This window comes from Trichoplax adhaerens, genomic scaffold (genome assembly GCF_000150275.1).
Source record: "Trichoplax adhaerens TRIADscaffold_52 genomic scaffold, whole genome shotgun sequence".
Classification (NCBI taxonomy): Eukaryota; Metazoa; Placozoa; class Uniplacotomia; order Trichoplacea; family Trichoplacidae; genus Trichoplax; species Trichoplax adhaerens.
The window spans coordinates 25,643-39,175 of NW_002060992.1; the positions used below are offsets into that span (position 1 = coordinate 25,643).

A 13,533-nucleotide genomic window follows, 5' to 3' on the forward strand; every position below is an offset into this window, starting at 1 on the left:
CTGGTAGTAATATTTGTCCTCAATCTTTGTTGGATATGTATCTAATCAGCAGTTATGACTATTTCAAATGAAGATGTAAAGATCTTTGAAAGAGTGCTTTGATGCTGGCTTAGTTAGGTCTCAGATTCCGTCTTTTAAATTTTTACTAGTAGTCCTAATGATCTACATCGATATCGAACTAAAAATATATGATTTTTGAGTTAGATCTAATAGGCTTCATGATCTTTCTGTTAGGGTTTGATACGCTACATCAGTAAGCCCCAAGTGTTAAATTATTTTATTTCCTAACAAAAGCTACAATCAAATATGATAACTACAATAACTAATAATATGCTGTAGATCTTACAAACATTGTAACTACCAAGGTTCAACTACCAAGCGAACCATTATGATACGAGATTAAGATCTGTTGAGAATTGCAGCTAGTCAGTTTAACTGCCAAACTAACCAATCGATCGTAAGACTTTTTTATTCTTTATTTTTAGCTATTATCGAACGGAGTGATTGGAATAATCTCATATCAAAAAAATGTTGCCGAATTGGTTAGTATATCGCTGCTAACAATTTTTTTTAAAATCGGACTAAAAATTCTTTTTAACTATAGCTTGTAGAGTTTAGCTCTAGTAATGCTTCTCTCTCTCTCAGTGTGTCTCTACTTTGGTGTGTTATGTGAGTTATAGATTGCGCTTTAGTAATACCTCACATTTATATAATATTAAAGAGTAAACGTACTAAAGTAAGATGTTATACCATAGTTAATGGAATAACTGAACGTTGTATGTTCTCATATTTTTATCGCAGCACTTAGTAGTTACATTTGAGTATATTAAGAAATCATGTGATCGTAAATTATCATAAAGTTAATGCTCCACTTGTTAATGGAATAGGATGCCTGGTACAAGGAAATAGCTACCATTACATCAGGAGTTTGTATCACTTCCATTCTATTTGTTTTACAAACCCTGACATATATTAACAACAATAAGAAAGATCTTCTGTGGAAAGACAATCAATTTGCTATCCTTTATCTTCTCTACACTGCCATTGCTATTATTGGATTGATTGTAGCATTAATTGGAGCAAAAGCATCGCGTTATCCTAGTGATATTTTTAATCATTCTATAAGATACTCGCCTAGAAGTGATTCTAACAATATTTGCATGCTAGCTAGTGCATTGCTCGCCGGTGGTATTGGGATATCAAGTTTAGGCCTACTAAACCAGGAAATTTGGGGTTTCTCAACTCTATTTATTGCTGTTACTATATGTTAAAAACTGAATAGAAGTAATTCAGCAGTTGTAGTCTCGACTAATATGTTGCTATTTACTCGTATTTGCTATTGATTAGACTTTTACTACTGCAACGATTGGACTTGATAAACTTTATGTGGATAGACAAATCTTGGTCAGCACAGCTTAAATGAACTATAGGATATTGAATATCGTTGTTCAACTATATAACAATTGATTATCATAAATTCTAATCCTTTTGGAACTGTTTCAAATAGGATCGGCCATATTTTGCCTTAAATTTTTGCAACTCTGTACACCATAGGCTTGATACTTTTTACGTATTTGGTTCAACCTTATTCCTATACCAATCTTCATTTGGCAAGCTTGATAATTCCTGCAATTGTCATCGCATCACATATATTTTCCATGGTTTGATTGCTTATTTTAGTACTAAATCAGCTGTACTTGCGGTACGTAGTCTAGAAAATGAAATATCAGAAGTAAAAGCTTAAATTAATGAGAGTCGGACGTATCGAAAGCTGGTTGACCTTCACTCCTCTTCAACTAGAAATAGCGAAATGTACTTAAATTCTATACATTGCAATGATCATTTTTGCGAAATCAAAATTGTGATTTTTCGGAAGATTGTGGATTCGTCATGATCACAGTAAATTACCAGAGTTAATTTAGTAGAGGAATAGAGTTTATTGGAATTAGTGCAAAGGAAAAACCGTATGAGATTACAGCGTGTATAACGACGTGACTAGTCGAATAGCTATAGTAATGTAGCATAGGTAAAGCGTGCAAGCTTACCGTGTAACTAGCAGAACTAACTAACGAGATAGGTGAAAGAAGATAGCTTTTATAATGTATAAAGCACAGCAGGAGGAAATCATAAATGACTAATAAGAATATGTTACTTCTATGTTAAGACAGGGCTACGATATAATTCAGCTAGATTCAAAGCGATTTCCACAGAGTATTTTGTTAAATATAAATTATACATATTTAGAGTTATGCTACAATCTAGTGGAAATTGACTTTTACTAAAAATAGACTATACCGTATTTAGAAGTAAACACTACAAAAATAATTAATGGCAAGCTCGCTATGCTAATAAAAAGTACCCACGTAAATATTTAGAATATACCTTAACTCCGTAAATATCATTTATAGATTTAATTTTAGTAAATATGAAACATAATTTAGATTCTGCATTCTAACTATCTGACTATTAATTAAGGCTAGATTCATATTAGATGTAAAACGATCTAAGTATAGTATTAATGGCTAATTTTATTTTTACTATAATACGAAGCCAACGAACGGTTACTAGAGATTTGTAGTGATGCAAAAATCTGCTCGTCTTAAGATAAATCGGCCGTTTACATGTCATATACATTGCTATATACTGTGCTGGTAAATGAAATTAGTCGACAAATGCTATATGATTGACATAAAAAACACAGAAATGATGTTACTATGCAATAAAGAAATGTAAATTTGGATAGAACTTTTTTCATTATTAACTTTTTTTCATGATAAGAATTGATATAAAACTGCTTTATTACCAATATACTGTACTGTATTTGCAAAAATCTCGTATTTTAACTAGATATAATTATCCAGTTTGTCTTAGTTGGGGATCAAATTAAGGTCCGTACAATTTTCCAATAGAGTATTTACTATAGAATACAGTCTCGATTTAATATTTTTTTATGAATTTGTAAATAGATAAAAAGTATTACGCCTCTTTATTTGGATTATGATAGCCATTTTAAATGTGTCCAGAATATCATGTACGAATTTCGTCTGTTATTGCTATGAGATTGGATTAAAGTATGCCGAATTAGAAAATGTTACAAATTCAATGGGAGCAAAGTATGATAGATCTTACATTGGTATCAAAAATCCGATGTCAGTCTATAATATAATATAATTAATAAATTTATTTTCCAAATTTCCAATGCAATTCCATCCTCAATGTTTATACTATAATCGTGGACTACTACCCGCCAAGTAATCAGACCTGCATAAATCATTTACTTTATTTGCTCTCATCGGTTACTACCTGGATCTACAAAATCTTCTTGAAAGAACATACCACTACTACTAAAATATTTCAGAACCACCTAACCTCTTCAAAAAGATTTATTATGAATAGATATACCGTAAAATCTGCTCGTTTTCTGTTTTTTTTTTATCGGACGCACTATCCTATGGCTCCATTTTTCATTTCTATATCATCTACTACAGTTGCCTTAATTGCTGTTGGAATCATCTCTATCTACATTGCTAACAAGGAATTTCAGCGAATCCATTCGAGTGATAATAATTATATTCTCTTTCAAACTCCTTTCAGTAGGGTTACTGTACTGTATCTTGGGTGATGATATTTATAAGTCTTACCCTTTCTGGAATATCTACTGCAATATATTTCATACATTGGCCTTTTTACCATCTCGTCGTAGCTAATTTTCATGCAGCTATGGTAAATAAAAGATGATAAACATTTTTTAACAGTGTTGGAAATTAACAGTTTTTAAATTTATGTTTAATCAAATTTCATTGTGTTATAAATTGCTACTTAAAGTCATTATTTACTGTATTTTAAATATTCAGCTCTTTGCTACTGGAATTCTTAGTATGGTTGCCCATAAAAAGCAAGCTGCTAGATTAGTAAGCCTAACTACATTATAATCTATCCCTTTTAAAGTAATATCGTGTTATTTCACTATTTTAGCACTAACGGCCAATTCATAAAATTTAGAACGCGTGGCTAAAGACTTTTACTACTTTTACTAACGGAATAGGTATCGCTTTTACGTTTGCTACCGTTCAACTCCTTGCCCGCTATGCAACCCAAATGTATTGTGACATAGACAAGAATTGGAATAAGGAAGTAGCCTACTATTACCAAAGTAAGGCCCAAAATATAGCATCTTTTGCAATTTAGACTAAATCTAGATTGAAAAATTTGCTTTAGTTACTTGATCATACAACTACGGGAACTGTTAATAATATTTTTACCTTATTGTACAGTATTTGGTATTATTCGTCTAAAGTTAACAATAATACAATAATAGTCATTCCATCAATAAGAGTTGAGCTGTCAGTTACATTACCCTGATTATATATGAGCTAAGTCAATTTTTCATCAGCCAAATATAGGTCAATACTAGTGGTAGCTATATTATTCATTCAATAATAACAATAAATACCATAACCTGATGAGCCGTTAGCAGACTGCCGAGTAAGACAGCATTCATTTATTTTTGTATGAAATTACTTGTGTATATCTAAATGTCTAATTATCACGGCGATATTTAAAGTCATAAATATTTAATGATTAATGCAAGGCAGTTAGATTATGATATATCCTTTCACAATCATCAAGATACAATATACAATCTAATGTGAAATAATCACAATCATATATTACGGCATAAGATGTACAAAGTATGAACTATCTCGTAATCTAAATAAAGTTATGTCATTAAATATTACTAATTACCGTGAGATAGAATCGTGACGATAGGTTATAAAATATAATCGAGAATCAGATAAAGCTTGAAGTAAAGATGTATCGTAAGTACATATAAGATCCGGCAGTAAATTTATTTTAGACACCTAATTAAGGAATTAGTGTTTTACTTGTTTGTAGTAGCTAATTATTTATTTGATAAAACATAAGATAAATTTTTGACTAATTAACTATCGATTACATCAAGAGTTTAACCATCATACTATAATCGCAATATTGGTTAATAGCGCTTGTGCTGCAGTACTGGTCTTACTCTAATTTGCTACAGATACCAATTGCAGCTCCTCTGCTTTTACTTTTAATCAGTATACGAGAATGGTGTATCAAATATTAATCATCTGGTTATTTTTATAATTCTCCATGCCATGTATTCAATCCTCTATTTGCTTATTTGCAAACATTAGCTGCAGTTTCTCCCTTTCTGTGGCTTAAATCCAGGGTTAAAACTCAGATACAATATTTTGAACTATCGGTGATTCTATCTGACTCAGCATCATGTATAGGAGTATAAAGCAGTAAATCTTTTAAAGCTTGCATGCGCATGATGCTCAGCCATAATTCAAAGGTTTAAGAACCTTTTCGTAACTTTTTTAATTATCATGTATAGTTTTAGCTAATTTGATTATATCTTTCTAAATTAGCAATCTGACATCACTCTTACTCCAGGCTTTGTTTTAAAGCTGTCTTAGGGCAAAGTTTGACCTCATTGCTCAATTCTTTGTAAAGTAGGCAGTAAATAGGATAAAAACGTCTTATTTCGGTTAACGTAAACACTACGTGATATTTGCTTATTAGCTAGAAATATATATATATAATGCTTACTATTTAAATTGAACCTCTTATTTTCTATACAATAAGCTATTGTTTATTATATTGGTATATTGAGGTGCATTAATTTAAACATAGCTTTATAATAATTCTAAATTTAAACCTCGCTATGATCCCGTTGAAGCAGCTTATAGTATATTCTCTGGTAATGTTGCCATTTATATGATTTGAACTTGAACAGAAATTGATTTATGCTGACATCATTCATTTCAATCCATAATGGGCCGACATCTTTATTGATCTCATGTTCTATTGTATCTAACTGGTATAATCAATTCCTTATATGGTTATAGTTTTGAACTATATTGGCGACTAAAACAAAGGCCTTACACAAACCTAGGGCTTATTGCAATGGTTTTATTTCTGGAAAGCATTTTGGTTTATAATTTAGCTAGACTAACTCATAATACATTTAATTATTTTTAGAATGAGTTCAAATGCACGATCAAGGATTACGAAGTCAAATTCAATCTTCTACGTAGCTAGCTGATCAAAATAATTATTGATTTCTGTGATATCCCATCAGACTTACAAACTCGGACAAATCGGCTTTCATTCCTGTAGATACATTTCTCCAGGGATGGAGGAAGCTATTGGAGGTTCATTATCTATTGTAGTATAACTTCTACTGTATTTTATAATCAAAATTAGCTAGAAGTTTCTATCTTGATTAAAACACGCATATTATACTGACTAAATTTATCACTTAAATTACGACCTAATTCGTATATTTTGTAACAAAATTATGCTATAGAATATTCTTAACTTCAAACCCGAATACTGGCTTCGGGTTTGTTATATACTACGATATTAAGTAAAATTTACAGCAGTTAAAACCAAACTACATGATTTCTTAAAACTACAATACTTATTAAAATGCTAAAGCTCGAAGAAGAATTATAAAAATTGATTTATATTTTAAATTTTCAGACTCTTACACTTGCTACAACTTTGCTAAAAGTCAACGATTTTAAGACAACATCTATAGCTCAGGTATTTTCCATATTGCCTACATCAATTCTATGATTCTTTGAAAGTGTTTACATATTCCGTAAACCTTCTAATCATGTTTGATTTTATTAGATTTAAGCCAAATAACTTAATCTCTATTACGTTATCGTGTAGGCTTCTGGTCTTACTGCTATAGCTGTGATTCTTTCTGCTACGTCGCCGATAATACTAGCCCGATTAGTATTGACCTTTTTCACAAGCAACATTACGGATCAGTTGGCATTTAGAGTAGCCGCTGCGTTCGGCACTACTGGCATTGTTGTCGCAACAGTTATCTCTTTCTATATAGCTGTTAAACAAGCTCGTCGTGTTCATTCTAGCGATAAGGAATATTCGATTCTTCAAACTTCATTCAATAAAAAAGCACTTATCTGCATAATGATAATAATCGGCCTGTTCATTTTTGGACTATCCGTTCCTTCACTTTTTGAAAATTGGGAACTATTTCATGTAGTCACAACCAACTTTCATGCTGCTATGGTGAGTTAAGCTTATGATTTTATTAGTCGATCATTTTCGTTTTCAAACTAGTTATTTTCTTGCTTTTTCAGCAGTCTAAATAGCCTAAATTGCATCGTTAGCAGTTATAGTAGAATTCATATCATTTGCCTTAACCAATATAAAGGTTCTATGCGTTATTTTATACGCGTATGAAATTGTAGCTATTCAGTACCGGAATTCTTGGTCTTATTTCTCATAAAAAGCAATCTGTCGATCTAGTAAGCATATATTTACTGTTATCCAAAATCGTTATGACATAATAGCCTACTTCATTGCTATTTTAGCATTACTGATTTATTCTTTAATTAGAATATCTGGACTAGAACACTCGCTGACTTTACTACCGGAATTAGTGTTGCATCTACTATTTCTATAGTCCAACTTCTTGTCAGTTATGCCAGCCAATCGAATTATACAAAGTGGCAAATAAGACCAGATTTTACAATTTTAATTCTTTGCCTAGCTCTATTTAACTTCATTGGATTCATGCTATCCTTTACTGCTAGCGCGGCTACGGATGACATCTTGCATAAAGTGCCACAGCCTTCAAAATCATCGAATACTGATACTGTTAATGTCGGTATGTTAGTCTCCGCAGTACTAGCAGGCGCAGTTGGCATCTTTAATATGGCTATTATGAATTATCCTACTTATGGATTTCCGGCTTTAGTCGTTTCTACCATGGTAGGTCGCTAGTATTAAAATGATAACTATAATCGATAATTTAACACGGAAGGACAGTATAATAAATTGATTACTTTAATTAATTCTGTATTAGCTTATCTGTAGCCTACCAAACTGGCTTTTAATGCTGTAAATGCAGGCTTATATAACGTCTAGACGCGGAACTGATATACAAACTACTAATAACGAGCTATTGGTAAGTCGAAATTACTTATAAATAGCGCTATTAGTACAGTATAGTTCGTCGGCAACGTGACGGATTGTAGGACTACTATCGATTAAATGACTAGAATAGATAAAATAAATTGTCTTACTGGATGCTATTCTACTGTTGGAATATAGAGATTTCCATACCATATTTTCTACGTTTTCAATAGCTTTGGTAGCGTATGGGCAATTGGCATGACTATTTATGCATTCGTAGCTGATAAGCCGTCACAAACTAGCCTTCTCGTCGTCATTCCTGCCTTTATTTACCCTTTTACTACTATCGCTATACTCAGTTTACTACCAGTTGCTTATTTTAGTGTTCGAGCAGCTTTCTGTAATAAAAAAGACACATGTAATGAAGACGATGCAAGCACTATCATTGCATAATATGATATCGATGTATTCCAAAAGTGTTTAACCTATGCTAGATAGAACAATAACTATTTCTTACCGGTAGTTTGATGCTAAAATTCTTTCTTCGCTAGGCATTACAAGTAATCTCTATAGGTGTTGAGAAAAATTTTTAAATTTAGATTTTAAACCCTCTCCCTCTACTGTTTTAGTAAAATTTAGCCAAATAACACTTTCGGTAACAATCAACTGATTACGGTACTTAGTCTTTCTCTAGCATAAGATTTCCTTGCTTGCGCATTACTATATTAATAAAACTTCTTACCGCTTAATACCTTATTTTTTTCTCTTTCTCTCTCAAAAATACTTGCTCGTGATAAACTGTCATTATAAAGATTCTTAAAATAATAAAGCAATACTATAGTTTCTTGTAAACTTTACTTTATTATATTAACTAGGTTCATTTTATAAGTACTGTACAAAGAAAAAGTTAGCCACAATAACTTGGCAATTAAGTCGCAAGATCAGATAAAAATTTATCTTCATTATCTAAATATAGTTCGCCCTTCTAGTTCAATTATCACGATACAAATATCAGCAATCACGTACTTAGTGCTATCTATTCAAGCTTTGGAATTTTAATATAAACATTCAATAGAATTACTAAAATATATACTAAAATCACCTTCTACTACTTGAGGTTGTAAAAGTACTGACTAATCAAAGTATATATAGCTACAAGTAGAGAACGTAAACAATATCAAAAGAAATTCGCATTTAAAATAACCATACGGGTGATAATTCGAAAATATACGCATAATTGCTACTGAATCTAAATTAAATATTACGATGTTGTTAAGCCAGATATTTTTAAAGTAAGCAATCTTTTCTAAAATCATTTTGCATTCTAATTAAAGGTTTACCATTATTTTTTATCGTTCCTATATTTATGAAACATTTCTGTCAGTCTGTTGCGCTTAACAATTCCACGAATGTTAGTTATGCTTATCGACTTTCATTTAGCGCGATCAAATTTTTAAAATTGAACTATCATATAAGATTCTAGGTTTACTTCGCAACCCGATTGACTCGATATGATTGAACATGGTCTTCTTTCAGCAGTTCATAAATTTAGTCGTCAATGTAGCCCGGTTATAAAGAAAATGGCATTATACGAAACTGCCCAACTTTGATTCTGTAACATACGACAGTGGTTATTGTCTTGAATTAGTCTGATGAATGGTCGATTCATTTAAAATATCACAACAGGATTAAAAGTAGATATTAATCAGACTCTTTTACGTTTTCTTAATAAGTTGTTGATCGGTTGTTTCCCTAATTTTATTTTCAGTCACAGATATATGTTAAGTCGACCAGAGTGCAAATAAAGTAGAATCAAAGTTTGTTAGAATTTTTGTAGCTTGGTTTCTACACATTTCTTTTTGTTACAATTGCTTTGGTTTGACTTTCAGTCAAGCTATGATATATAAAAGGCACTAGTTTTGAACCATTTTCCATGTCGTCATTATTATACTTGAGAGATGGCACTAATTATTGGGTACTAATGCCAATTAGATTAATAGAAAATTACGATCAAATACCCTTTACATGAAATGCTAACAACTTTACATCTATAATATCGTCACTAATAGTAGTTGCTTGAGGTAAAGATGTAGCTTTTACATAAAAGTAATGTTTATCTTTCTAATCCCAAACGATTCGGAGTAAAACAGTTTATTACTAGATTCTCGTTCATGAAAGTCTTCAACTGCAGACTATAATTTCTAGTACGAAAAAGACAAACTCTATTGCGTTACCTTAATTACTTAAATCTTTAGCATGCTTACAACCCGAAGACCATAAACAGAAATTACCTAACCACATCTGTTAACTTCTAGACTCAGTGTAAGAACGAAATTCTACGATTACTATAGTTTCTTACGGAACTTAAACTAGAAGATCTTTTACACTAACAACATAACTATACTTACATTTGTTATTACTAGCTGCATAACGTTGACAACAGTATCACAACCTATCTCAATAGCACAAAATCATTACAACCATGTTGATAACGTACCGTATGAAATTGATACAATTTCTTTAACAGCTACTCAGCAATACCCGATGTTAGATATTCTAAATAAGTGCCGACATGATCTCATCTAAACTATCTGTAGCCTAAACAATTGCCATTTCAGTTATACTATATCAATTTTAGCAGGTAGTAATTTAATAATAGTTTCTCCATATGATTCTAAATTTAAGCAATGAATTGACCTCGTCTGTGATGTGATTTTCGGTATGCATGGTCTATGACTATCTGATCTTCTTTCGGACTGTTTTGAACGCTATTAAGAATTAATTTATTCTAATATCATCGCATTCAAATTATAAACAATAGACTGTTGTCTTCTGTTGATTCTTACCTTCTACTGTAAATAATCGAAACATAATTCAAATTCCATATATGGTTAAATAGGTAGCCACATCAACGGATAAAAATAGAAGACATAGAAATATACTAGAAATTCCTACTATATTTTATTATTACCAATATTTCTATTTATATTTTTATACACTAGAGGATGATCCAATCAATATTTTATAATATCGCCTTATGGATGTACTATCAAGAAATAACACGCTTATCTTGATCCCCTACATCACTACAAGATCAAGTTAATTGTTGCTTTTCTTCATAGAAGAGATTAAAAGTAGCGTTCTAGTAGATGCAACAATAACTAAGACTAGCAACAATATTTACTGGCAGCTAGAGTAAACTTAATATAAATTCATACTGTTCTTTAGTTTAAGGACCGAGTTTGAAAACATTACGTAATGTTAATAAATATTCAGTATCATTTGTTACAGTAGCTCTATAGTCTAGTCAGAGTTCAAGCTATGATCAAAGTTCAATAGCATAGCTGATGAGTAGTTAATTATTTTTCGCTTATTGACGCATTATATCTTATATAAGAGGAACTGTTAACGGCAATTCAACAATAGAAACCGTTTTGGAATTTCACAAACCTTATTTCACAAACCTTATTTCAGTTAAATTGGCCTTCTGTCTTCAACGAGTTTACATCCTAAAAAGAAAAAACTTGGCTGTTATTCTCTGTAATATCTTAACTTTGATGATCTATATTATTAGTCGAAAACTATCTTGGATCGTTTAAATTACTTTTAACTTTATCTAAGAAATACACGTAAACTATTTTCTAGTTTGAATTGGAATAGAAAAATCTCAAGATGTATAATCCACGTAAATTGAGTATCATTGTCTATGTTGGAGCCGTAGCTATGCTTTTTGGTGGTCTATTTACTTATATTTCCAACCAAGTTATGATGCGGAGTTGTGAAAATATATTTATGATAGATCTTGGATTGATGGGACTTCTTGTAAGTCGAATTTTACTTTAGTTTGTTAAGATTATTTTTATCTTTACGGAATGTAATATAAAAATAGCATAATAGTTGCAGCCGAAATGGAAGAATCGACTTACGTAATATCGGCTACTTTTCTAATTTATTTTTCTGAGTAGTCGAATAAACTTCTTAAGAGTACTATCTCCTTACGTAACCAAAATAACTTTTAGTAACTAGCTTGGATTATTATAACTTATCTATAGGCTCTTACACTTGCTACAGCTTTGCTAAAAGTAAACGATCTAGCTACAACTTCAACAACTCAGGTACGGTAATTTATTTCGATATCGCTTTCGATTAAATCTTTAATTTCTTAACAACAAATTTTTCACCCTATTTTATATTATATTCGATCTTAATCGATTAAAACTCCAATAATTATTTTAAAATTAACGTTAATCGTCTAGGCTTCCGGTCTTACTGCTCTAGCTGTCATTATATCTGCTGCATCGCCCGCAATATTGGCCAGATTAGTCATAGCCTTTTTTTCAAGCGCCGTTAATTCTTCGTTAGGATTTTTTGTACCAGTATCAATCGCTATCGCGGGCTTTGTTTCCGTAGCAGCTATTTCTATCTATGTGGCTGTTAAGCAAAATCGTCGTATCTATTCTGACGATAATGAATATTCGCTAGTTCAAACTCCATTCAATAAAGCGGTACTTTTCTGGGCGATGATAGTAACTAGTCTAGCTATTTTTGGGCTATCTGTTGCTATATTTATGGAACGGTGGTATCTATATCACGTTGTCACGGCTAATTTCCATGCTATTATGGTAAGTTTTATCTTGATAAGTGGATAATTTCAGTTTCTTGCCAGCTTGTTTCTTGTATTTTCTCCAATTTAAAATAATTACAAGTTATCAGCCAAAGTAGTGTAAAAACTTACATCGCTTACACAAACTAATAAAAGCTGTCTTTGACATTTTATGTTTCAATTTTAGCTTTTCGCTACTGGAATTCTAGGCCTCATTGCTCACAAAAAACAAGTTGTTGATTTGGTGAGCGTAACTTTACTAGCGTCGAAAGAACATTATCATGTATTTTATCGCCGTTTTAATAAATAGTAGTGATTTATTCCTAATTAAGAACTTGCTGTCATTGGAAGATTATTACGATACACTTTATGTCTGTTTTAGTAATATGAATGTTTTATTTTGTAATTAGGGTGTCTGGACTAAAACTTTTACTAACTTTACTGCTGGAATCAGTGCTGCATCGACTATTGCTATGGTTCAAACTCTCGTCCGCTATGCTAACCAACCGGGAGATACGAAATGGGAACGATTCGATTTTACAATTTTAACACTTTGCCAAACTCTATTTACCTTCATTGGATTGATCCTATCCTCCGTTGCGATCGTAGCTACCGATAACGTCCTAAATAAAGCGCCAAAACTTACTAAATCGTCAGATATTGATACTATGAATGTCGGTATGTTGGTCTCCGCATCAGTTGCAGGAGCTGTTGCAATCTTTAATATGGCAATTATGAATTATCCTGTTTACGGATTTCCACCTGTAGTTGTAGCTATCATGGTCAGTTATTAACATTTATAACAATCACAGATCGATTATTTTATATCAATAATAGAAGGTGTAATGAATCGATTCTTTTAACTATTTCCATATTTACTTAATTATAACCTACTAAATTAGCTTAAATGTCACANATATAGGTTATTGTAACAGCTAAACACGGAATTGATATCCAAACTACAGATAACGGGATAGCGGTAAGCT

At 31.6% G+C, this 13,533-nt stretch overlaps 3 protein-coding genes across 3 annotated transcripts in view; all 3 read left to right on the forward strand.

The window, feature by feature from the left end:
* The window catches only part of TRIADDRAFT_62447 (uncharacterized protein), a gene marked incomplete at both ends in the record, with an annotated part of 4,105 nt that extends 2,834 nt beyond the window's left edge, over window positions 1-1,271 (forward strand). The window contains 2 exons of the mRNA XM_002118373.1: window positions 486-542; window positions 888-1,271. Of these exons, the coding sequence (XP_002118409.1) occupies window positions 486-542; window positions 888-1,271 (441 nt within the window). The remainder of the gene's footprint in view (window positions 1-485; window positions 543-887) is intronic.
* Window positions 1,272-5,713: 4,442 nt separating this feature from the next.
* On the forward strand, window positions 5,714-8,397 carry TRIADDRAFT_62448 (uncharacterized protein; the record flags this gene model as incomplete). Its single annotated transcript, XM_002118374.1, has 7 exons — window positions 5,714-5,749; window positions 6,535-6,597; window positions 6,730-7,095; window positions 7,278-7,334; window positions 7,426-7,800; window positions 7,940-7,996; window positions 8,143-8,397. The coding sequence occupies 7 exons, from the start codon at window positions 5,714-5,716 to the stop codon at window positions 8,395-8,397; spliced, it is 1,209 nt and encodes a 402-aa protein (XP_002118410.1).
* A 3,219-nt stretch (window positions 8,398-11,616) lies between these two features.
* TRIADDRAFT_62449 (uncharacterized protein) overlaps window positions 11,617-13,533 on the forward strand; it is a gene marked incomplete at both ends in the record, with an annotated part of 3,464 nt that continues 1,547 nt past the window's right edge. Inside the window, 6 exons of the mRNA XM_002118375.1 lie at window positions 11,617-11,766; window positions 11,997-12,059; window positions 12,201-12,566; window positions 12,735-12,791; window positions 12,958-13,329; window positions 13,470-13,526. Of these exons, the coding sequence (XP_002118411.1) occupies window positions 11,617-11,766; window positions 11,997-12,059; window positions 12,201-12,566; window positions 12,735-12,791; window positions 12,958-13,329; window positions 13,470-13,526 (1,065 nt within the window). The remainder of the gene's footprint in view (window positions 11,767-11,996; window positions 12,060-12,200; window positions 12,567-12,734; window positions 12,792-12,957; window positions 13,330-13,469; window positions 13,527-13,533) is intronic.